Source organism: Schistocerca nitens, chromosome 9, assembly GCF_023898315.1.
Source record: "Schistocerca nitens isolate TAMUIC-IGC-003100 chromosome 9, iqSchNite1.1, whole genome shotgun sequence".
In the NCBI taxonomy this organism is placed as follows: domain Eukaryota; kingdom Metazoa; phylum Arthropoda; class Insecta; order Orthoptera; family Acrididae; genus Schistocerca; species Schistocerca nitens.
The window spans coordinates 101,720,341-101,745,307 of record NC_064622.1 but is presented as its reverse complement, the minus strand read 5'-3'; the positions used below and the strand labels follow the sequence as shown (position 1 = coordinate 101,745,307).

At 47.4% G+C, this 24,967-nt stretch overlaps 1 protein-coding gene across 1 annotated transcript in view; it reads right to left on the bottom strand.

Moving 5' to 3' along the window:
• Window positions 1-346: 346 nt before the first annotated feature.
• LOC126203415 (cuticle protein 19) overlaps window positions 347-24,967 on the bottom strand; it is a 30,036-nt gene continuing 5,415 nt past the window's right edge. The window contains exons 2-3 of the mRNA XM_049937721.1: window positions 14,921-15,124; window positions 347-2,112 (exon numbers count right to left, since the gene is read on the bottom strand). Of these exons, the coding sequence (XP_049793678.1) occupies window positions 1,807-2,112; window positions 14,921-15,124 (510 nt within the window). The 3' untranslated portion in view covers window positions 347-1,806. The remainder of the gene's footprint in view (window positions 2,113-14,920; window positions 15,125-24,967) is intronic.

Below are 24,967 nucleotides of genomic sequence, written 5' to 3'. Positions count from 1 at the left end.
AGACAATGTTCCGCCACCTGTTTTTTCTCTTTCTTGGAAGTTTGCCTAATCTCATATTGGTTTCCTAGAGACCTGTAAATTTCTTCCAGTTCATAGTATTACTCGTAGATTGATACAGTGTATATTGTTGATATTCTACTCGGACATTAACAGTTTGGGCTAGTTTGTTGAAGAGTGCTAGCATACGCTTATTACTTGTATGTTGCCTGTTGATGAGAAGCTAATGGTGATGAACTAAGACATTCCTCTTTTTATCGTATCACAGTCTTTCCCAGGGTATGAAACGCTAAGGAAATTTAAATAGGATTATGTAGGATATGGAGATAAAAGTAAAAGTTTGAAACAGTTTTCACGTATAAAAATGTGTTTATTGGCAGGCAGAACAAGCCGATAAAAACATTTGTTCCTACAAAAGGCATCACACATAAGTATAAAAAAAATAATAATGCTTGGATGAGTAATATTTACAAAAGAGAGAGAGAGATGCACAGACGATTAACTACTTACAATACACTGCGTTAAGTGTAAGGGTGGTAGCAGAGAAGGGACCTGCGGACATGGCGATGTGAAATCACGGAGACGATGTGGCAGGGCCGAGACCTGCGGGTCGACGGGCGAGTTATGGGGACCGCCATCCCCAGATGTGGCGGTGTTGTCGCTTCCTGATGGCTGGATGGATGGATGGATGGTTGGATGGGTGTGAGACGCGGCGCGGATGGTGGTGGCGTCGAAGTGTGCCGGCAGAGTTTCCCCGTGCCTTTCGTGATGTCGATGTTTATGGCAGAAGAATGATGTGTCGGTGTAAGATGGGTGACAGATAATGCGAGTACGGCGAAGTCAGAGAGACGGACGCTGGCTGAAGTCTAGACGTTCCCCCTGTCGAGAATTTTCTGGCAGATTGTAACTGTGCTGTGGACCATGAGTCGAACCCCGAAACCTTGTCTTCCGCGGGCAATGCCGTTACCAGTTGAGGTATCCAGATGAGACTCAAGACCCGACCTCACAGCTTAAAGTCTGCGAGTATCTCTTAGCCAGACTTCACAGAGGTTTCAGGTTGGTCTGCAGGTTTTTGTGGCCGTACTATCCAATGACGATGGCCCACCAATGGGCACAAGAAGATCTCGAAGTTTTATGTAAGTCTGCAAGCTTTCTTGGTTGTACTATCCATCTGACGTTGGCCCACCAGTGGTAGCCCAAGATTTTTACCCTGTAATCCCACTTCTCGAGCATAAACGCGGGAAAACGCCCCTTTAAATGATAAGGCGACACTGGTCTCTGACAGTATCTACGGTGGACAACACAGGATCCGAAAGACAATGCCAGCAGAGGGGTCGAAAGGTGTATTGTTTGAAGAAATATGATGCGGCCTAGCAACCCAGACGATTTTGACTTCAGAGGCTTGCGACTCGCGATGTTCGAAGGCTGAGGAATGGTAGATGTGTCGATGTAAAATGGTACAGCTACGGCGATTGAAGAAATAGTGGCAGCGACGAGTGGAAATGGACGCGTTCAGCACTGTTCTGCGAAGAGTGGGTAGTGCGGGTGGTGTTGGTGATGCACTGCTGCAGAAGTGTGTGTCGACTAGGATGTAGCAGTTTTACGTGTGGCGATGTCCCGATGGCGATGGTGCCGCAACAGCCGTCCGCCGTCTGGGGGGGAGGGGGGGGGGGTTTGAATGAACGGCGGCCAGCAGCGATGCGGGGGAGGGGCGATAGGAATGGGGAGGGGAGTTGGGGGAGGAGGAGGGGAGGGCCCGGTCAGCCCGACGCCCGGCCTCGGCGCGCGGCGGAGGGTGGTTCGTCATCGTCAGTGGTAGCCGTAGCCGCCGTAGCCGACGGACTTGACGATGGCTGGCGCGGCGGCCACGTACTTGGCGACGGCGGGCACGGCCACGGGGGTGGCGGGGTGCGTGCTGGGCCCGGAGCGGTGCACCACGGCGTTGAAGCCGTTGTGCGCGTCGGCCGTGTAGGTGACGGTGCGGGTGGTGCCGTCCGGCTCGAGCAGCGAGTACTCGCCGCGCACCACGTCACCGTCCCGCTCCTCCCACTGCCGCTTCACGTCGCCGGTGTGCGGGTCGTTCACGCCGTACTCGTACGCGTACTTGGGGTACGACTGCAACAGCCAAAGAACAGGGCACACCGTGTCAGACAGTGGGGGGTTCCACGATCGCCGATGTATACAAAAATGCTGGGAGTTTAAACATCTGCACTGAAGAGCCAAAGGAACTGGCACATCTGCCCTGCCAGCATGCAGAAGTGCCGCAGCACGACACGGCATGGACTCGACTAATATCACAAGTAGTGCGGGGGGGGGGGGGGGGGGAGGGGATTGACACCATGAATGCTGCAGGGCTGTACATAAATCCGTAAGAGTACGAGGGGGTGGTGATCCTTTCTGAACAGCACGTTGCTAGCCGTTCCAGATAAGCTCAATAACGTTCATTTCTGGGAAGTTTGGTGGCCAGCGCAACTGTTTAAACTAAGAAGAGTGTTCCTGAAGCCGCTCTGTAGGAATTCTGGACGTGTGGGGTGACTCATTGTCCTGCTGGAATTGCCCAAGTCCGTCGGAAAGCACAATTGACACAGCTGATCAGACAGGATGCTTATATACGTGTCACCCATCAGAGTCGCATCTAGACGTATCAGGGGTCCTATATCCCTCCAACTGCACACGCCCCACACTATTACAGAGCCTCCACCAGCTTGAACAGTCCCCTGCTGACATGCAGGGTCCATGTATTCACGGTCTCCATACCCGTACACGTCCATTCGCTCGATACAATTTGAAATGAGACTCGTCCGACCAGGCAACATGTTTCCAGTCATCAACAGTCCAATGTCGGTGTTGACGGGCCCTGGCGAGGCGTAAAGCTTGTGCAGTCATCAAGGGTACATGAGTAGGCCTTCGGCTCCGAAAGCCCATATCGATGATGTTTCGTTGAACGATCGCACGCTGACACTTGATAGGTCCAGTTCTTGCAGGATCTTTTTCCAGCTGCAGCGATGTCGGAGATTTGATGTTTTACCGGCTTCCTGATATTCACGGTACACTCGTGAAATGGTCGTACGGCAAAACCCCACTTCATCGCTACCTCGGAGATGCTGTGTTCCATCGCTAGTGCGCCGACTATAACACAACGTTGAAACTCACTTACATCTCAATAACCTGCCATTGCAGCAGCAGTAACCGATCTAACAACTGCGCGAGACACTTCTTGTCTTATACAGGCGTTGCCGATCGCAGCATCGTATTCTGCCTGTTTACATTCTCTGTATTTGAATACGCATGTCTCTATCAGTTTCTTTGGCGCTTCAGTGGAATACTAGTTTCAGAATTCTCGCAGATGATGCACTTATCTATAAAGAAGCGGTGTCTGAAGGAAGCAACAAAAATTTCCCGTCTATTTTTGACAATACTTCAAAACAGTGAAAAGATTGGCAACTTGCATTAAATGTTTGGAAGTGTATTTGGTGTGTTATGATTACAACACCAGTGGGTCACAACTGGAATCAGTCGACTCATAAAAATACCTGTGTATAGCAATTTGTAGGGATATGAAATGAAATGAGTACATAGGCTCAATTGTCGGTAACCCAGGTGACAGTCTTCCGTTCACTTACTGGACACAGCGAAAATGCAGTCTACAAAGATGACTGCTTACAAATAGCTCGTGTGACCCATCCTAGAACATTGCTCAAGTATGTGGGACTGGTACCCCCTAACAGCGGATATTGAACGTATGCAGAGAAGGGCAGCACTAACGGACACAGGACTGCCTGACCCACGGTTACAGATAAGATGAAGAAACTGAACTGGTAGAGCCTTTAAGACAGACGCCAATTATCCCGTGAAAACCTGATTTGTTTTGAAGTTTGCAGAGTATTTATGTAGATGTAGAACGTTGGAAGCTCCATGACACAGCTCGATGATGATGCTGTTGCGTGTAGAGAAGTCGCAACGCTAGAAAAATAGTAAAACAAAATAAACAGGTAACATATGATTCTCTGCCGAAGCGTACCTATGTATTATTTAGGTTTCTTCGAAGCAGGCGTCACATTTCAAAACCACGGAGCTCTTCCACTATGGAGGCTATCAAGAAACAGGGTACGGGCCCGGTGGAAGATAAACAAGGCTAAAGTTGCTGCATCCAGCTCCATACAGATGGCACCCAAAACTAACGGCGCTCCAGGAAGTACCACGACTCCTCATTTACGTCGAGAGGAAGATCACAACAGAGGCAGCACGCCGGATGTCAGGCACACTGCCGGATGGGCAGAGACTTTTTCTGCCGACTGGTTACAATGAGTGAAAGTCGTATTTAGCTCAAAGTTCGTTACAGTCGAGGAACAATGGACTAGGAGTAGGAGAAATTCACCATTTCGCTCGCTTCCTCCCAGCCAGATATAGGGAAGCAGTTTAGCTCCTTTACCGTGGAGATCTTCAACTGTTGGTATTTTCAGTAAGAATTGCAATAAATGTACAACGTTAATTTAAGGCGAAAGCAACTTGAAGATAATTAAGTGCTTCTTTATACTAGAATGGTTTATTTGGTCATTGAATGAGCGTGCATTTTGGAATAACTTTAGCTGCGTAGGTACACAGAGTTCTTTTTGTTTTTCCTCTTTCTTTCTTCCTTCTCGTTAAAACTATTGAGAATGTCGAATGCTCGAGCATCAGATTGAAACGACGCAGGCAGTCTAATTTCCTTTCTCCTAACAACAGTTCGCGCCGTAAATGTACCAAACAAATGCAAGACTTTTAGTAAGAACTCTTAGAGAATTATCGTACTTAGGGTTCACTATCCACTCTGTATGGTGCGAAAATTTCGGCTACAATCAATGTCCTACAATATATGTTTTTTTTTTTTTGGTTCACAAAAGAAATGGACGAATAGACTGTTGTGCAAAGTAGTTAAGTACTACATAAGGTTGATTTTTCAAAAAAGAGCTGCGCTGTTCGTCGCAGGAATACATTTAGTTGGAACAAACTGAAGTAGGAGATGCTACAAAGAAGATGTTGAGAGTTACACGAAGAATTACTCTTAAGAGTACGAGGCCATCCGACCGAACAGAGAAGGAATGATGACTACATTACGTTGTCGTTGTTGTTGTTGTGGTCTTCAGTCCTGAGACTGGTTTGATGCAGCTCTCCATGCCACTCTATCCTGTGCAAGTCTTTTCATCTCCCAGTACCTACTGCAGCCTACATCCTTCTGAATCTGCTTAGTGTATTCATCTCTTGGTCTCCCTCTACGATTTTTACCCTCCACGCCGCCCTCCAGTGCTAAACTGGTGATCCCTTGATGCCTCAGGCCATGTCCTACCAACCGATGCCTTCTTCTAGTCAAGTTGTGCCACAAACTCCTCTTCTCCCCAATTCTATTCAATACCTCCTCATTAGTTATGTGATCTATCCATCTAATCTTCAGCATTCTTCTGTAGCACCACATTTCGAAAACTTCTATTCTCTTCTTTTCTAAACTATTTATCGTCCTTGTTTCACTGCCATACGTGGCTACACTCCATACAAATGCTTTCAGAAACGACTTCCTGACACTTAAATCTATACTCGATGTTAACAAATTTCTCTTCTTCAGAAACGCTTTCCTTGCTATTGCCAGTCTACATTTTGTATCCTCTCTACTTCGACCATCATCAGTTATTTTTCTCCCCAAATAGCAAAACTCCTTTACTGCTTTAACTGTCTCATTTCCTAGTCTAATTCCCGCAGCATCACCCGACTTAATTCGACTGTTATAAAAATAAAATCGAGCTCTGGAAGACAGGAAGACGCGATGCCGTGATCTACGCAATCTACACCAATACACACCGGTCAGGCTGCAGCTGCAGACATGGGTAGCTGCTTCCCTTATAACTACATTTATATTGAAACTTACTGGCAGATTAAAATCGTGTACTGGACCGAGACTCTCAGGACCTTTTCCTTTCCTCAGACCACCTTAAGGTGTGTGGCGGACGGTACTTCTGGTTCCTCTATCCTGACCTTCAGGTCCGAGACTCGGTAAGCTCCAACTTTGTTCAGCAAACAACAGCGCGGGACTGTATCGAATGCCTTCCGGAAGTCAAGGAAGCACGGCATCAGCTTGGCGCCGTCTTTGTCTACTGCGCTACGGATCTTACGAACGGACGGAGCTAGTTGAGTTTCGCAAGATCGCTGTTTGCGAAATCCGTTCTGATTTCTTTTTCACACAGGAGATTTTTCTTTCCGAGAACATCATAATCATTTAGCATGGCAAGTATATCGCTATTACTTCTGTGCTATGCTGGAGGTTTTATCCGTATGGCTGATACACACCACTCGGCGCAAGCAGTACACGACTTCAGACTACGAGTGGTGCCTGGGCAGCGATATTAGCGCTTCTGATTAAAACTAAGACTACGAGTGGTGCCTGGGCAGCGATATTAGCGCTTCTGATTAAAACTAAGACTACGAGTGGTGCCTGGGCAGCGATATTAGCGCTTCTGATTAAAACTAAGACTACGAGTGGTGCCTGGGCAGCGATATTAGCGCTTCTGATTAAAACTAAGACTACGAGTGGTGCCTGGGCAGCGATATTAGCGCTTCTGATTAAAACTAAGACTACGAGTGGTGCCTGGGCAGCGATATTAGCGCTTCTGATTAAAACTAAGACTACGAGTGGTGCCTGGGCAGCGATATTAGCGCTTCTGATTAAAGCTCCACACACTGCTTTTCAGTCTTGCGAGTAACGTGGGTAGCGGAGTGGCTCGTTCTGTTGCACAGTGTGTGCCTCGCGCCTGCCGACTGTTGGAAAGCAGACGCGACACGCACTATGCCCTGCCCGTGGCGGAACGGCGAGCAGCGAGGAAGTGAAGTTGCGGCGGATGCCGTGGCGCACTGGGAAAGCGTGCGCACTTTGCGTTCCGCCTTGCTCTCTTCCCAACCCCCCCTCGCCCCCCCCCCACCCCCGCTGTGCCTGTCCGCCTCCCTCACTTACGTAAAGTGGAGGCCGCGTCACGTCAGAACAAGAGCACCGCGATATGGGAGGCGATGACGTCAGCTGGTAAACAAGCTCACCGCGCCTACTCCCCTACGTCGAGTAAAAAAAAATCGCATCGCGATTCCTTACAAGTCCGTCAAGAGAAGCAGATGTAAAATGGAGACGCAAAAAAAAAAAAAAAAGAAATGTATTGACTATTAAGAAACGCTTACGAGATTGAAGGAAAATTTCGGAAGAGAAACAGAAGTGGAAAGAGGCTAGCAGACGACGTACCCTGTCTGGTCGGATACAAGCGAAACTCAGCTTGCCCTTTTATCTCACGATATTCTGCGAACCACGGATGAAGGACAACACGTAGCTTCCATATTCCTAGATTTCCGCAAAGCGTTTGACACTGAGCCCCATTGCAGACTGTTATGAACTCGGAGCATACGGCATAAGTTACCACGTATCTGAGTTGCTCGAAGACTTCATAAGTAACAGAACCTGGTACGTTGTCCTGGAAGGCGAATGTTCTTCAGAGACGAGGGTTTCAGCAGGAGTACACAATGGAAGAGTGGTAGGATCGCTCTTGTTCTCTGTGTGCAAAAAAGATCGTTTGCGGAAAGTGTTGCCATTGAGTGACCGTAGGAGGGTACAGGATAACTTGGGGACAGAATTTCTGTTTGGTTTAACGAATGGCAGCTGACTCTAAATGTAGAGATGAGTAGTAAAACAGAACCCACAATGTTCGAATACATCGTTGGTGGCGTCCTGCTTGACACATTCACGTCAGTTAAATGTCTAGGCGTAACGTAGCAAAGCGATGTGAAACTAAACGAACTCGTGAGGTAGGCCGTAGGTAGGGCCAATGGTCGAATTTGGTTTATTGGGAGTATTCTAGGTAAGCATAGTTTATCTATGAAGAAGACCTCGACCAATTCTTGAGTACTGCTGGAGTGTTCGGGATTCCCACCAAGTCGGTTTAAAGGAAGACATTGAGGAAGACACTGAACCAATTCTGAGGCGTGTTACTAGATTTGTTACCGGTAGGTTTGATCAACTCAAGAGTGTTATGGAGGTGCTTCGTGAACTAAAAAGAGAACTCCTGGGGGCGGGGGAGGGGGGGGGGAGGAAGACGTTTTGTTTGCGAAACACTATTGAGAAAATTTAGAGAACCAGTGTTTGCGGCTCACTGCAGAACGATCCTATTGCCGTCAAAGTATTATATTTCACGAATGACCGCGAAGACAAGCCGAGAGGAATTAGAGCTCGTATGGAAGCGTATAGGCAGTCGTTTACTCCCTAGCTCTCTTTGCGAGTGCGAAAAGAAAGGAAAGTACTAGTATTGGTAACAGGTACCCACCGCCATGCACCGTATGGTGTCTTGCGGAGTATGTATGTGTCCGTAGATGTAAGCAGAGCGTTGAGAGAACTGGGAATCGTACTTGATACAGAACACTGCTGAAAAGTATGAACAAAGCAAAGCCAAAGGTGTTGAAGTGTGGTAGGAAAACGACGACAACTTAATCAAAACTGGGAACGACACAGTAGTCTGTTAAGAGAAAGAATCTCTACGAAGTAAGATTACATAGGATGGCTGTAGCGAGGAACATCTCAGAAAAGTATCTACATTATCAGGTATTTATATGGGACTGAGGTACAACTGCCGGGCGAAGTGGCCGAGCGGTTCTAGGCGCTACAGTCTGGAACAGGGTCATGGATGTGTGTGATGTCCTTAGGTTAGTTAGGTTTAAGTAGTTCTAAGTTCTAGGGGACTGATGACTTCAGAAGTTAAGTCCCATAGTGTTTAGAGCCATTTTTTTGAGGTACAACTTCCTGACGCTGTACGTTTGCTGAACGGCATTGTATGGAAGTGTAACTTGGTCAATCGAAAATTCGGAGAGTAAGCATTGCAAACGAGTTGTTACCGAAGATCGTTTTAATGTATTACTTCTTTGCCACTAACTCTATTCGCAGCACAATTCTCAGATAATATAGGTGGACATGCTGAGGAGATCCGTGAAATGGATGTTCTGTACATGGGAGTTGGATTCTTTAAAGAGGATGCCACCATCATGAAGCCATACAACAAAGTTGCATGCCCTCAGGATATGTAACAGCCATTCGCAATACCAACGTAGTTTCATGGCAATGTTGGCTAATATTACAGATCAGTCGCCGAGACCAGTGCCCCTGCCCTTCTCGAGGAACCACATGTTTGTCTGGCTCCTCCACAGATTACCTGTCAATGTTGTTGCACCCGTCTGTGTCGTAGGAGCATGCAAGCCAACGCACCACAAGGTCCATGGTTGATGGAAGAGGGCTGGTTCTTTGCAGCGCACAAAGTAACAACGCATGACTCCTCCACCTTACCGTACGGTCTAGTTGCCTCCGTGGTGTTTATTTCTCGTTTGCGAGCTGCTTAAGAGGAGTCACAAGTCGTATTGTTCTGAACAGACAGGTTTGCGGTCTAGGAGCTGCGGGCGTGTGACGACTTCCTTTTGTGCTGCCTGAGGGGCGTGGCTTTGTGCTACTTTGTGTGTGTGTGTGTGTGTGTGTGTGTGTGTGTGTGTGACTGTCGGCCACATTCCTCGCGGGTACTTAGCGAACTCTCAGAAATGGCTGCTCTCACTTCACTGTGACGCAATTCGCTCGCTGCAGCGCTCCCTTCGCGCGTCCGTTTCGACCGTCACCGACTCTCGGTTACTGGCGTGCCGCTCTAGCAAACTGGACCGAGAGAAGTGGCGCTGTGATCAACACACAGGACTCATATTCGGAAGGACGAAGGTTCAAATCCACGTCTTGCCACCCAGGTTTAGGTATTCCGCGGTTTCCGTAAATTTGCCTTTGAAACAGGACGACTGATTTCTGTTCCCATCCTTGAAACATTCCGAGCTTGTATGTTCCGTCTCTAATGACCTCGGCGCCGACTGGACGCTAAACCGTAACCTTCGTCCCCACTTTCCTTCCAGCAAACTGGACGGACCGACCAGTGCGACGTGGTACTCGACTGTATTGCGACAGTTGCTGAGTGTCAGACTTCCAGAACCAGCTGGGATAGGGGACACTCTGCTGAGCCAATTTAGGCAAGAGTGCTACGGTTCCGTTACAGATCTGACACTGTGGTGTATTCGAATCATAAAAATCCAGGAAAAGCGGTTCGTGCTCCGCGTACAGGTCTGAAGATGATCAAGTGATGACCGAAACCTGTCTCCTTGAAAAACGTGCCTTTGCGTTGTAGACTGTTTTGTAATTGATTTCAGATATTCTATTTCTACCGACCAGCAACGTTCTCAAAAATAATTACTAGGCACACTTCTGCTGGAAGCGATATGCTCTTCCGTTTCTCAGAGTTTCAAACTGACTCACCTAGTCAGCTGAAGGGGTATCTACAGTTCATTGTAACTGGGGTGTAGCTTGATTCTTTCCACATTAACAAATGATTTGCCGGCCGAAGTGGCCGTGCGGTTCAAGGCGCTGCAGTCTGGAACCGCAAGACCGCTACGGTCGCAGGTTCGAATCCTGCCTCGGGCATGGATGTTTGTGATGTCCTTAGGTTAGTTAGGTTTAACTAGTTCTAAGTTCTAGGGGACTAATGACCTCAGAAGTTGAGTCCCATAGTGCTCAGAGCCATTTGAGCCATTTTGAACAAATGATTTCTAGAGACAGGAAAAGCAATATGTGTCAAAAAATCCTACGACTTATTGCGAATGGAACACTGGAGCTTTGGATTTATGGGCTGACCTTTTGGAACTAATAAATTACATCACCTGAATTTGCTGCAGGAACCACTACACCTTCTCATAACATACATTCGTGACACGCGACGTGCCATTTAGTAAGATCATGAGAAACGTGAGACATAATAATATCGGCGAGGAAGGATGACAGGACATCTGTTAAGACATCAGGGTATAATTTCCATGATACTGGAGGAAGCTGTAGAGGAAGACAGACAGGGGAAGACAGAAAGGGGAAGGCAGAGGTTGGATTACGTCCAGCAAATAATTGACGAAGTAGGATGCAAGCGCTACTGTAAGCTGCCACAAGAGCGGGATTAGTGGTGGGCCGCGTCAAACCAGAAAAAAAGAAAAGCGCTATGAAAGCAGAAATTATGGGGTACTCAATCGAAGCTTCTATATAAGCTTCAGCCTTCCATTTGAACATACTAGCAAAATTTTGTGTTACAATATTCGTTTAATTACAGGGTAACTACTGAATGGATTGATCTCAAATTTGGTAAATGTAACTCTGAAAACATTTTTAGGATAAAAATAAAATAAAATTCATATCTTGTCATATAACATTAACTTGTTAGACAATGTTGTACAATATACTGAAGTTCGCCACGCTTGTTTCCTTGCTTGGGAGGTTTAACTGTTCAAGCCACGCCGAGTGTTGCTTCGTTCTTTCGGCAGTTGCATCCTGTTATAGGCTCTTAAACTGAGCCCTGACAGGGCTGCCGGCTTTGTTTTACCTGCTTGGCCACAGCAGGAGGGTGAAACAATGTCAATCGCTCCCTCCCGGGGCACCACAACCAACTGTGTGATTCGTGCGCTACTAACCGCTCAGGAACCAGAGTGCTGTTCGTTAAGTGGCAGCTGTAGCAATAATGCTGTAACGCTGGATGATCCAGTTTCCCGGAACGCTCGGAAGACAGGTCTGCAGCTGTTTCGGGATGCGATGTTTACGTCTAAATGGCGAAAGGCGCCGTGTAGGGAAGTGGAAGGTAACTCGCGTACCCGGCAACGCGTTTCTGCCCCGAATACCTGCGCTGCAGTCTCTGGCAGTGCGACGTTGCGTCACACGCGGCAGAGACACGCACTGAGGTGAGTTCCCCGTACTGTCAGGCGTGGCTCGCTCCAGCTCCATCTCCAGCGGGCGCGCGTGCGCTCCAGTGCCACAAATGGCGGGCATTCCGCACCACGGCTGCATGCCGGCGACACAAAAAAAGTCTCGCCCCGCCTGCTTTTCCTCTCTGCCAGCGGAGTACGTCGTGTGGCCACTCTCTACTCTTGGAGAGCTTTTGGAGCTGCCCCGAAAGTTGGATCCTATGAAGAGTTTCACTAAAAAATGTCTTCAAAGCCAGAACGCAAACCGTTCACCTGGTCAACGCCCGAACTCTGCTGCTTGGCCAAAACAGTCTTTACTACCAGTGCCCGAATTCTGCAACTAGAAGCCGACCTTTGATTTTCTCTTGGTAATTCCCAGCAACATGTCCGTCAACCACATTGTGGAAGTGTAGCATATGTTACTTTATTATTGGATTTTTTTTAAAGAGATAAATTACTATCTTAATACCCTAACTGAGAGAAGGATGATGAAAAAGTGTTTAAGCAAAGGATACAGGGTGAGTCAGCTGCCCCTACCACTGGCTTTTATGCAAACTGCTACACCTCTTAAAACAATACATGAGATTTTCATATTCTTTCTCTCGCTATGTGCAAACTATTAGTCCCACAGAAGAACGATGAATAGGACTTTTTGTAGCGGATTTAATGTAGTTAAATTTTTTACCGGGATATATTTTCAGTGGAGGCCACAGTATCTGAGTTATTATAGGAAAACGAGTTTGATGGTCACTTTTGTACGTTTGTCTTGACTAGTTCGAAAACTACGGCCTCTAGCGAAAACGTGTCCCATTACAAAATTTAACTACACTAAATTTCCTACAAAAAGGTAATGTTCATTTTTCTGTAGGACTAATAGTTTGCACGTAGTGAGCGAGAGAATTCGAAATCTTGTGAGTGGTATTTGAAGGCGTTGTGGGTTGCATAAAACACAATGGTAGAGGCAGCTAAATAGCCCTGTGTAATAATGAGGTTCAGTTACAAGCAGTTTTATTCAAATAATATTGTTAATCTAACGAAGAAATTTAAGCTTTGTACGAAACATACGTCAGTAAGTGCAATCAATCTATTCCACCATTTTTTCGTTGCACAATTTTGTCTTTCTTTGGCTTTTTTGCCAGTTTTTGTTACAGCCCTAGAGACGACACTGTTTAGCCGAATGTAAGAGTCTGTGGGTGCTCTTCTGAAATTCCTCATTACAAATGTAAAAGTTAGGGTGAGCCAATTCAAGCAAAGAGTTAAAAAAGAGAATGAGAACTCACGCACGCATTTGTCGTTCTCCCTTGTACATGAGGGGCAAGCTGCGGCATTCGCGTAGGGCGTTCATTAGACCCTTCCTCGATCTTTCCGTGTTCACCCACTGCAGTGAGTTCAGCTAGTTTGCGTAACTACTTGCTGCTATCGACATGAGGGGTGTATCGTGTTTTCGCAGTTGTTCCTCGTAAATTTCTTGCTTTCATTTTGTCAGGAAGAAAGACGGCACGCGACACATGTCGAGCAAGCCACTGACTTTACCTTGCATCTCTCTCTCTCTCGTTCCCTCTCTCTCCCTCTCTAGTCATTCAGTCGCTTCCGAGTCTCCGTGACCCTAGGAATATGCAGGCAAGTTTCTACTGTCCTGCACTATTTCCCGAATACCCTTCACGCTGGAATCCATTACGTCCGTAATGTCAACGATTCGTCTTATCCTTTGCCGCTCTCTTCTCCTTGTGTCTTCGACTGTCCCCAGCATTGAGATCTTTTCCAGCGAAAGATATCTTTTTATGATGTGCCCAAAGTAGGTTAGTTTTTTTCAGTATCAGACCTTCCAAGGAGCAATGTGATTTTATTTGGTGTGGCACCGACCTATTCGTTCTCTTTGCAGTTCGTCGAACTCTAAGGAGTTTCCCCCACTGCCACAGTTCGGACGAATTTATTCTACGATGTTCAGCCTGCTTCATGGTCCAGGTCTCACATCACTACATCACAAGCGGAAACACTATAGCCCTTACCGTACGGATCTGTGTTGTTATAAGATTCGCTGATGACATTTCCACCCTCGCTGAAAGCGAAGGAGAATTACGGATTACTGGACTTTTCGAATGGAATGAACAGACTTATGGGTACAGAACATGGATTGAGAACCAACCAAAGAAAGACGTAAGTAATAAGGAGTATCAGAAAAGAGATTAATTAATGCTGAGTTACACTTAACACCAAAACTGATAACCACGAAGTAGATGAAATGATAGGATTCTGCTGCAAAGGAAGCAAAATAACACACTGCACACAAAACAAGGACATAAAAAGCAGACTAGTATCAAATATCCGACTTAATTTTAGGACGATATTTCTGAGCACAGCGTTTTACGGAAGTGGACTGTGAGAAAGCCGAGAAAGAGGAGAATCGAAGCGTCTGAGCTGGGGTGCTATTGAAAATTAGGTGTACTGGTAAGAAATGAGGAGGTTCTCCAAAGAATCGGCGAGGAAAGGAACATGTTGGGGAAAACTGACAAAAAGGAGCAGGATTATAGGAATAGGAACCTGTGGTATGAAATGAGAGAATAACTTCCACAGCAGAAGGGGAGGGGGGCGGAGGTGGGGATGGGGGGTGCTGTAGGAGGTAAAACCTGCACATTAAGCAGAGATTGCAGTAACAAATGTGCGAGGGTGTCGGATACAAGTGCTAATCTGAGATGAAGAGGTTAGAACACGAGATGAAATCATAGTGGGGAGTGTTAAACCATTCAGAAGGGTGATGACGCAGAAAAAGTGTTGGAATTGCACTTTCCTGGAGACATATGAGTCTCAACTTTATCTTTGATAACGATGGAAGCTGAAGTAATGAATTAAAATTTGTGCTAAAGTCGGGACTCGAACTCAGGTCTCCTGCTTACTAGGCAGATGTGCTAAACAGTACAGCACCATGGCGTGGTGGCTCAGGCAGCTGGATGGACTATCTCAGTCGAGTGGCCTCCCCAACACAAACTTCATTTCACACCTTCAGCCCATTTCCATTCCTTAAATCATCACAAATTTTAATTCATTACTTCAGCTTCTATCGTTATCGGAAGAAGGCACGTTGTTTCGTGCGGCTAGTACCCAGCTCCAGCATCGCGATTCTACTCACGTAGTAGTCGACGGCTGGGGCGGCGGCCTTGACGATGGCGGGGGCGGCGTAGGCGGTCTTGACGATGGCGGGAGCGGCGGCGTAGGCGGGGGCGGCGTAGGCAGCGGGAGCGGCGGCGTAGGCGGCGGGGGCGGCGGCGTAGCCGCCATAGCCTCCCAGGTAGCCGGCGCGGCACGTCGCCACCAGCAGCGCGGCGGTCAGCAACTGCGGGCAGGCGGGGGCGGCGCGTTAAGGGGGGGGGCGACAACGTGAAAGGTAAAGCCGCCCATGTCCATTCACGGCCTGACGAATCGGCCAACCCCACCACTGCTCAGCAGGTCGCTGATCCATCTGACTATGTGTGGTGGCATGCTGCGACTGCGTGGAGCACCCCACCTGCGCCCAGTCGCATGGAAGCTTTCACCGTGCCAAAACAGAAGGGAAAAAGGACAGAATGAGGGTAGCAGGTAGAGAGTGGGGACAGCAGGTAGTGGTGGACCAGTGGAGTCGACGTACCCGGACCCTGAACCCGACCGTCTCAGCATCTGGGTCGGCCAACTGGTTGGCCTGTGAATGGGTGTCTTAAGGGTCGACCCCGTGCACTGGCGAAGTTTCTGCTCGGGATCGCAACAGGACAGAGCTGCATCTCGCTGTCCCACCACTGCAGCAACTTCCTAGCCATGATCACTATCAAAATTGGGGTCTCTCAATCCCAGGTGCAAAAGAGAGTGGCAATGTCGCGATAGCCTAGCTAATTTTATCCTTAGGCCCGTCTGACACGAGCGATTTTCCGGTCAAGATCGGTTGCACTTTGTGGGTGCGCGTGGCGTGCCTGCGTGTAAATAGCCGTCAACCACGTCGCTAGTGGGACAGTGACGTCAGTGATCAGTCGGCTGTGCCAAATGTGGAGTTCGAAAATGTTGAATATACTTCAGAATGCGCATGCGCACAAACAAGGAATTGTGTGGCATTGTCTGCTGATATCGGAAGTTGACCTACTCTAGCAGAATTCAGTCATTTTATAGTAACGGATTTTTATGCCTTTGTGTCTTCATTTTGTTGTTTGTTTTGGTTCCGTCACACACTGCAAAGGTTGCACGAGGACCTGATATTTTCCCTGCTAGTGTTAATCTAGAAGAGACGAAATATCTGAAAGGAAATGTATTTACTTTTCAGGGTGCCTGGCTAAAGAAAAAGCCTACTCTGTGTACAGAACGAGAACGTAAATAAACGCATTTTAATGAAAATTATTGGAACAATGGAACTGTCAGATATATTTAACGAACAGAATAATTTTCGACATTATATAACAAGACAGAGAGTTCGTAAAGAGGCGCAGTTTATTGCCATTAAAATAGTGTTTGATGTGAATACTGGTGTCTTCCGACGTAGTAAGTATTCCACGGGGTTCAGACTTACAGCCGGCTGATGTCGATATCTCGAAAGATATTCCGGCTGACAACTGTTCAGCCATCTTCAGAGCAGTTTTACACTGTAAACTGAGTATGGCTGAATGTTTGTCAGCCGAGATCAGCCGATATATTGGGCCAAATGTCGACGTCACCCGGCTGCAAGACCGAAACCGCATGCCATCGTTTGATGTGTTTGTAAGTATATATTTTCTCTAGCAGATAATCAGCCCTTGACCTAGCTTTCGATATTTGTAAAAACATCTTCTTCAGCGGCTCTTGTCAATTTTGTTTAAGACAAGAGCCATTCGGCCTCATGTAATCTAGTGTACCATCAAGTGATGTAACAAGGCCCACTAATTCTGTAGAAGATTTTTTACAAATATCGGAACCTAGGTCAAGGGTTAATAAACCTTTATTTGCAACTGGTTGGCTGATTTTTCAACCTCTTCAGATTTACATAGGTGCTGTTTCGCAGCCATTTTTAAGATTTTGATACACGTTTTGAAATATTTGGACGACATGTTTCCTATTCTTTCAATTCTCGTGAATTTACCATAGGATCTTTTTCAAGAACATCCACTATGAATTTTGCTTTGGTCATTGATAAACTGTACTGTCATTACTACTTCCTAAACTCTATTATATATTTCGGTTTTTTCGTAAACAGGGTGGTCCCTCAATCTCACTTTCGCGATTCCGGTACTAAACTGCACGCCAGACAGCTCTCACAACACACGCAATTTTGGCGCTGACGTGTAAACGAAAATAATCAGCCGTGTCAGGCGGGAATCAGTACAGCAGTAGACGTGCTTGCCACGAGTTGTCAAGTAGAGACAAGAGAGTCGTCCGTGTAAAAGAGGCTTTAGGGAGTCGAAATCTTCCTTTGGAATGTTTTACGACGGTGGTCCTGACCTCAGTATCAGCGACGTTCGCAAATTAGTGTGAACCACACTTCCAGTCTCATCCTCGCTAATCTGTATCTCAGCCGATGCAGTGTGCATTCTCGTCACAAGCAGGAAATGAAGGAGCAGTTTATGTCAGCTACAGGAGAACGTATGGGCTGTACCTTATCCCATTCCATTCTCTTTTGATATCTACGCCGGCCGCGGTGGCCGAGCGGTTCTAGGCGCTTCAGTCCGGAACCGTGAGACTGCTACGGTCGCAGGTTCGAATGCTCCCTCGGGCATGGATGTGTGTGATGTCCTTAGGTTAGTTAGGTTTAAGTAGTTCTAAGTTATAGGGGACTGATGACCTCAGATGTTAAGTCCCATAGTGCTCAGAGACATTTTTTTTATATCTACGTAGGAAATATAGCAGAGAATGGAAACTGGCAGGAAGCCTAGGAACGGAAATAAATGAAAGAATACGCTTAAATGCAATCTTTTTGTTGATGATGAAGTTATTGTTCAGCAAATTGAGGATGGCTTTCGGACATACGTTTGATATGTTCAGCATTTCTGCCGAGGATATAATATGACAACCTGTTGTAGAAAAGACGAAGACTATGGCTTTTAATAGTATGTGTACGGTACGAAGAAAAGCAACTCTATCTAATAGGCGTACTAAACTAATGTCTCTCTTCCAGCACCTCGGCTGTGGGGTAAGTTACGACGTTCAAAATGGTTCAAATGGCTCTGAGCACTATGGGACTTAACATCTATGGTCATCAGTCCCCTAGAACTTAGAACTACTTAAACCTAACTAACCTACGGACATCACACAACACCCAGTCATCACGAGGCAGAGAAAATTCCTGACCCCGCCGGGAATCGAACCCGGGAACCCGGGCGTGGGAAGCGAGAACGCTACCGCACGACCACGAGCTGCGGACTAGTTACGACGTTGGTGACGATATTGATCAAAAGCGGAATATGTTACTCACCGTATGTGGAACAACCCGAAGAACGAGAAAAAGAAACAGCAACTAAAATTTATAGTCACGGCTGTGCGAGTTTCGTGGTTAGACAGGGGTGACGAATATGTTTTCGTGCCGTACAGGGAAAGACTGTGCGGGACTGCTTAGAGAACTGAATATTTGTGGAGCAGAGGAGAAAATCAAAGGTAACGTTCCTCTATCTGTGAATTAAATTACTTGAATACTAAAGAAAGATAGCTCTCGCACTGAGACAGAATGCAAAAATGAGGAATACAAGAAAGAGTGTAGATCGTTGTGGTAGAAGCGACACTGGCAAATCGAGGAAGTATTGCCAATATTTTCCTTTGTGACCGGAACGGACGAATCGTCTACTTGATGAAGGAAGAACGAGAATGCTAAGGCAGAACGGAACGTTGCTATGAAAGTGCACGTGGTAGCACTGCGCATTGGTGTGCTGGTATGAGGAAGTTGTCCAGTGCTGGATACCGCCATAATACGGTGGCTGTTAATCCGGGTCCCTGTTTCACCGCATAATCCGGCTAGAAATCTGCATAAAACGGCGATTCCCATTCGCCGTGTTGGGCCAGACCGAGCAGAATAGCCCTGACTGCCCTGCAGGAAGTGGTCTCCTGTGCATGTTATACTCTGCTTGTCTTGCACGACCGGCGTGGCTCTTTAAAGCACCCCGACACCTAAGCTCCATCTCTTCTGTAACCCTTTGATTACCCTTAAAACGTGAAAGTAATTTAACGAAAAGAATTAGTCTGGATCGCAAATGGTGTGTATTTTTTTGGCAACCTGTTTCACTTGCAGGAGGACAGTCTTCAGACCAGTGTGTAACTCCATTGGTGCCGATTCGCGGGGCAGTTGTACATGCGCATCGGCTCCACGTGTCACCAGTGGTGTTACATGCTGCTCCTACTGCCAGAAAAATAAACATCATTGGCCATCTAGATTGACTGTTTTTTGTTAAACTAGCATAAAAGATTGCTGTAGATTCAGTTATGACTACAAAACTTATTTTCTGGAAGAGGTAGCTGACTTATACCCAATAACATTTTTCTTGTGCGTCTTCATGTTTTCACGGCGTAATGGCTGCTCCATTAAATATCAGGCGCCCAGCCGCACAAATTGAGATTCTTCTTCTTCTAATATTTCGAATGCATACCATTCAGCCACCTTCAGAACGAACTGAAAGCCTGACGCTCCAGCACTCGCTCCGTCCTTTTAATCTCGCGGACCGCGCCGCTGCGTTTGCGGCCACAGATACACGGGCGCCAGAGATGTTGATCGGCAGCAAAGAAGGACAGTGCAGATGATGATATCCGTGGCTGCGCACTCGGTGTATCACTCCGATCTGCACTGTCGTGACGTCTTTCTAAGTTTATCACAGAAAGCGCTGGATTCCGTGACTTATACAGGCAGCCGCCGATATCTATATTAATTAAATTCGTCGCCAAGCGAATTGCAGTTCTCTCTTTCACCACCGAGTCCTAGAACGATGAGGTAGACTCTAAAATTTTGGAGTCTTCGTACAACATAGAGTGACCAGTATCAGTACAGTGTTCTGTCACGGCCGATTTATTTCGCTGTAAGAGGCGGGCGTACCTGCGGTGTTCCGCACATCTTTCATGTACTGTACGAATCGTCTGTACGATGTCTGAGAGGCCACATTCACAGGGAGACCTTGTAAATCCCAGAGCATCAAATCATCTTTAACTGAACCCAAGAGTGCTGCTGTCTTTGGTGGAACATTTTTCTCAAATGATTCAAATGGCTCTGAGCACTATGGGACTTAACATCAGTCCCCTAGAACTTAGAACTACTTAAACCTAACGAACCTAAGGACATCACACACATCCATGCGCGAGGCAGGATTCGAGCCTGCGACCGTAGCGGTCATGCGGTTCCAGACTGAAGCGCCTAGAACCGCTCGACCACACCGGCCGGCGCATTTTTCTCAAAAATTATCTTTTATAAATTGTCCACCTTCATAACCGAATGGTTAGTCCTGCGGCCTTCAGTGTGGAAGGACCTGCATTCGGTTTCCGATACCTCCTTGGAATTTTTCTGGAGTAGGGAGGTCTGAAACGGGTACCACTCAGCCTCGTGTGGCCAAATGAGGAGCTGCTCGAATAAGGAAACAGCGGCACCATCAGGATTCGTCCACCGGTTGTGGTAGAAGGGACACTGTCAAATCGAGGAAACATGTTGATCCCATGTCGTAAGAGCATAGATCGCTTCTCGTACTCCGATGTAGGCAGCAGTCTTCAGGTAATGGTGCAAATAAAGCTATGAGGAGAGACTGCGAGTCGTGTTTGGATAGTTCAGTCAAAGACAGCTTGTCCGTGAAAGGCAAAGCTCCCGGGTTCGAATCCCGGTCCATCACTCAGTTTCGATCTGTCAGTAGGTTTTTCCTTCTGTCCCTTTTTTCCTTTGGTAACACTCAGCTCGGCTCTGCGTGTGCAGAGAACTGTTATCCGCTGCGAAATGTGCTGGTGTTAGAGCGCCAACCAAAAGTGACGTTCAGTCGCCGTGCTAGAAAGTTGGGCTGGACACGCCGGATGGCCGGCTGCCTCCGCAGTGCCTGCGTACCGGACGCGTCGGGCACGCCCGGAGGCTGCAGAAACTGTGACGTGTCGAGGCGGTTCCACGCTCCACTTGCGCCGCGCCACAGCTGAAGGACGACCGCGATGCCTGGTCGAGCATCGCCGCGGACTAAAGCCGCCGCAAAACGGCGCCGGAACCGTTCGCTTTCTAGCGGCGGCGCGGACCTCCAAAGAAGGCGATATCGATATCGACGCGGTCGTCATCGCTCCGAAGATGAGAAGAAGGAATGTTAGCCTAGTCTCGTCGAACTCGAGACCTCTAGAGGGTGAGCACAGTCTCATTTGGGAAGGGAAGTTGCAGCAGCCTGTTTGAAGACTATACTACTTCTATACTCTGCGAACCCCTATGAAGTGCGTGGTAGAGGGTGCTTCTTACTGTACCCCGATTTAGGTTTTCCGTGATTTCCCTAAATCGCTTCAGGCAAATGACAGGTTGGTTCCTTTGAAAGGGCATAGTCAATTTCCTTCCCCACCTTTTCCTAATCCGATGGGACTGATGATCTCGCTGTTTGGTCCCCTCTCCCAAATCAACCAACCAACTACTATCCGATCTAAAGTATCCGGATACCTATTGGTGGACATTAATATAGAGTTGGTCCACCCTTCGCCTTTATAACGGATTGAACTGTACTGGAGACACATTCAGTAAGGTGACTGAATGTCCGTGAAGGAATGGCAGCCCGTTCTTTCTCAAGAACCGAGATCAGAGAAAGTAGTGAAGTTTACAATCTGAGGGAAGTTGAGGTTCTAACACATTCCAGACGGGTTGCATTGGGTTCAGGTCGGGGCTCTGGGCAAAAATGACTCTGAGCACTATGGGACTTAACGTCAGAGATCATCAGTCGCCTATAACTTAGAACTAATTAAACCTAACTAACCTAAGGACATCATACACATCCATGCCCGAGGCAGGATTCGAACCTGCGACCGTAGCGGTCGCCCGGCTCCAGACTGTAGCGCCTAGAACCGCACGGCCGCTCAGGCCGGCGACTATGGGCAGGTCAGTTCATTTCAGGGATGATATTGTCCACAAACGATTGCCTCACAGATGCTGCCTCATAAAAGGGTGTATTGTCATGCTGCTACGAACAGTCATGGTCTCCCAGCTGTTCCTGTACTGTACGCAATACACAGTGCTGTAAATGTATTCATATCCTTTCACATTTATCATTTTCTTAAGCACAATATGGGGACCACATCCTAACCGCGAAAATCACTCCCATACCATAGTATCACCACCTCTACTCTTCACTGTTAGAACCACACTTTATGGCAGGTAACTTCCTCCAGGGATTTGTCAAGCCCGAGGCCTTCCATCAGACTGCCGCAGGGCACAGCTGGATTCATCACTCCCAGTCACTCGTTTCCAGCAATCCGCTGTCCATTAGCCCTGCTCGACCACTGTACCCCATTCTTTTTAGCTCAGTACCCACTGCTTGTAGTATTTTGGAGCTCAGGTGTGATTGCTTCCGCTAATTCCATGCTATTTTTTGTAACAACCGTCCGTGTCCAGCAGTACATGAGATCTCTCCGGTCTTGCCCGCAGCTCGTGGTCTATTGGCTAACGTTGTTGTCTCTGGATACGGGGACCCGGGTTCGATTCCCGGCAGCGTCGGGATTTTCTCCGCCTGGGACTGGGTGTTTGTGTTGTCCTAATCATCTCATCATCGTTCGGGTAGTGGCGTGACTGGAAATGGAAAGATTGAAACTTGAACAGGCACTGACGACCACGATGTTGAGCGCCCCACAAACCAACATAATGATCATCATCTTCTCCGGTCTTGGTTTAGTTGTGGTTCTTTCTTTGCATTTCCATTTCACAGTCACATCCCCAGCAGTTGCCTTGGGCAGCTTTAAAATTGTTGAAACGTTCCTGATGGATCTATTAATCAGGTGACATCGAATGACTAGTTCACGTTCCAAGCCACTGACCTCCCTGACCGACCCATTCTTCTGCATCTCTGCTGACATCAAGGTACTACCCGCCTCCTTTTATACGGGCGCGGTCCCTCTCGTGATATCTGGCGGTCAGTTCCGCGTTACACAGCGGTGTCCTGATGCTTCGGGTAGCGTACCACGGTATTTCGCGTTCCATTCACGGAGGAGTGTAAGTGGCATAACTGCTTATTCGCCTGTGAGGGAGCTATTATTTACTTTATTTTATCTGCACTATCTCTGCGGGATAGATAAGTTTGTGGGCGGAGAAGAGTCGTAGTTACTGCCCTGAAAGACATTTTCTAAGCAGGTTCTCGCAGGTGATGCGACTTCGGCATTCATCTGGAGCGTTTCCGGTAACTGCACAAATACCTAAATTTAAGAATTTTGATCTACCTCCTGCCTTATTAGTCTGTATTGTCTTGAGCATTGTGCCACCGCATAGAAGCAGCTCGGTGACTCCTGTATTCCTGACTACAGGTTTTACTACACTTGAATTGTGCCAAGTAGAGCTGTCTCCTGTTTTTGCGTCCTTTGTAAATTTTGTTTCCTAGGCATTAGCCCGAGTTGTAAGACGTATTTCTGTGCCTGATGTTTGACGCTTCGTTAGCTACTGGTAAACCTAATTTGCCTACCTTGTAGTTGAATTGTCGGCAGTGTGTCATGTCTGATTCGTAAACTGTTCAATCCCTCTACCTTCTTACACTACTTCATTTGCTGTCTTCATCTACATCTGCACCTCTACTCCATAAGTCACCTTACGGGGAGTAGTGGAGAATACTTGTGGTACCTCTATCATATCGTCTCGTCCTCTGTTCTATCCGTAAATGGTGAGTGGGAAGCAAGATTGGTGGTAAACCTCGGTCTCAACTCCATTTCCTCAGATTTATCACATCATTTCGTACGTGTATGCAGGATGAACCAATATGTTGCCTGACTTTTTCCGGAACGTACAGTCTCGGAATTTCAACAGTAAACCTGTCCGTGATGCAGAACGCCTCTTTTGCAAAGCCTGCCACTGGAGTTTGATGAAACTTTCTGCGACTCTGTCGAGCTTACTAACTGAATCCGCGGCAAAACGCACCTCTGTTCTTTGGAGCTCCTCCTTCTCTTCTATTAATATCGAAACAAAGGAACTTTAATGTCCAATTCGGCCACCCTGAGTTGAAATTCTAATAAGGCCCTCGTAAAAGAGTTATGCAAATGTAGAAGCGGAAATCCCAAGGTTACGTCCAGTGTTACACTCGTTTATGCTACACATGTTTCCAGTTATGTACCTCAACGAAAGGGTGAAGGGGACTGAGTCCTATTCTTACGGCATTACCGGGAAACTATAACGAGTGGCATTACAACTGGAGCTGTAACTGCGCCTCTGCCTGGAGCTGAAGCCAGAAACATCCAGGAAGCGAGCGGTCTCCCATTTCCCACGCCCAAGCTTCGGACTTGCGGAGCTACGATTGCTAAGGTTCCATCTATAATGCCCCATATCTTCATTCTGGATGCTACTGAAATGTCATATTCTGAATGGACGTATCCCATTGTTGTGCTTGAGGAAATGAGTAACTCTGTTGCAGAGAGAGGAGGTTTACACTCCAAGCGTACAAATACCCCCTCGTGCTCGTGTACGCGTGATATAGCGTTTGCGTGCACGAGAAAGAGAGACGGAGAGAGACAAGAGAGAGAGTTGTCAGACGTTGAAGGGCCGTGACAGAACGTGTGAGAGGAAGGTGGGGCGCGTATGAACCGGACACATCAACGCTAACTCGCGGTCGCGTCACTGGCCCGCGCGAAAAGCGTGGGAATAGCCAGACTCATGCGCTTGCATTACTCGACTCGACGTACGAGAACCGTAAATTTTGCTGCAGAGAGTACGTGACCCACGCGTCCAATTTCCCTGGCCGAACAGCTGCCAATTACATCAGCGTACCTCACAAATGTCCGTTTCGCATGTACGGTCAGGTCCTCTCGAAAAAAAAGAGTGGTTACTTCCTGTTTCGCGTTCGTTACTGAAGCACGGAGCTGGCAGGGCACGGATGCAGAGTGATGGGTTGTGTGATACAGGAAATAGTGCGGCAGCAACGAATGCAAGACGATCATGAGCGATACGAGAATGCTGGCTTTGTCGGAGAATTTCATTGACGAAATTTTCTTGGCCGATTCGTGGCGAAGCTTCCGCCTGAAGATGACCAATAGGGAACTCGTCGAAACTTTGCGATAACCCGAGTTTCATTAAGTT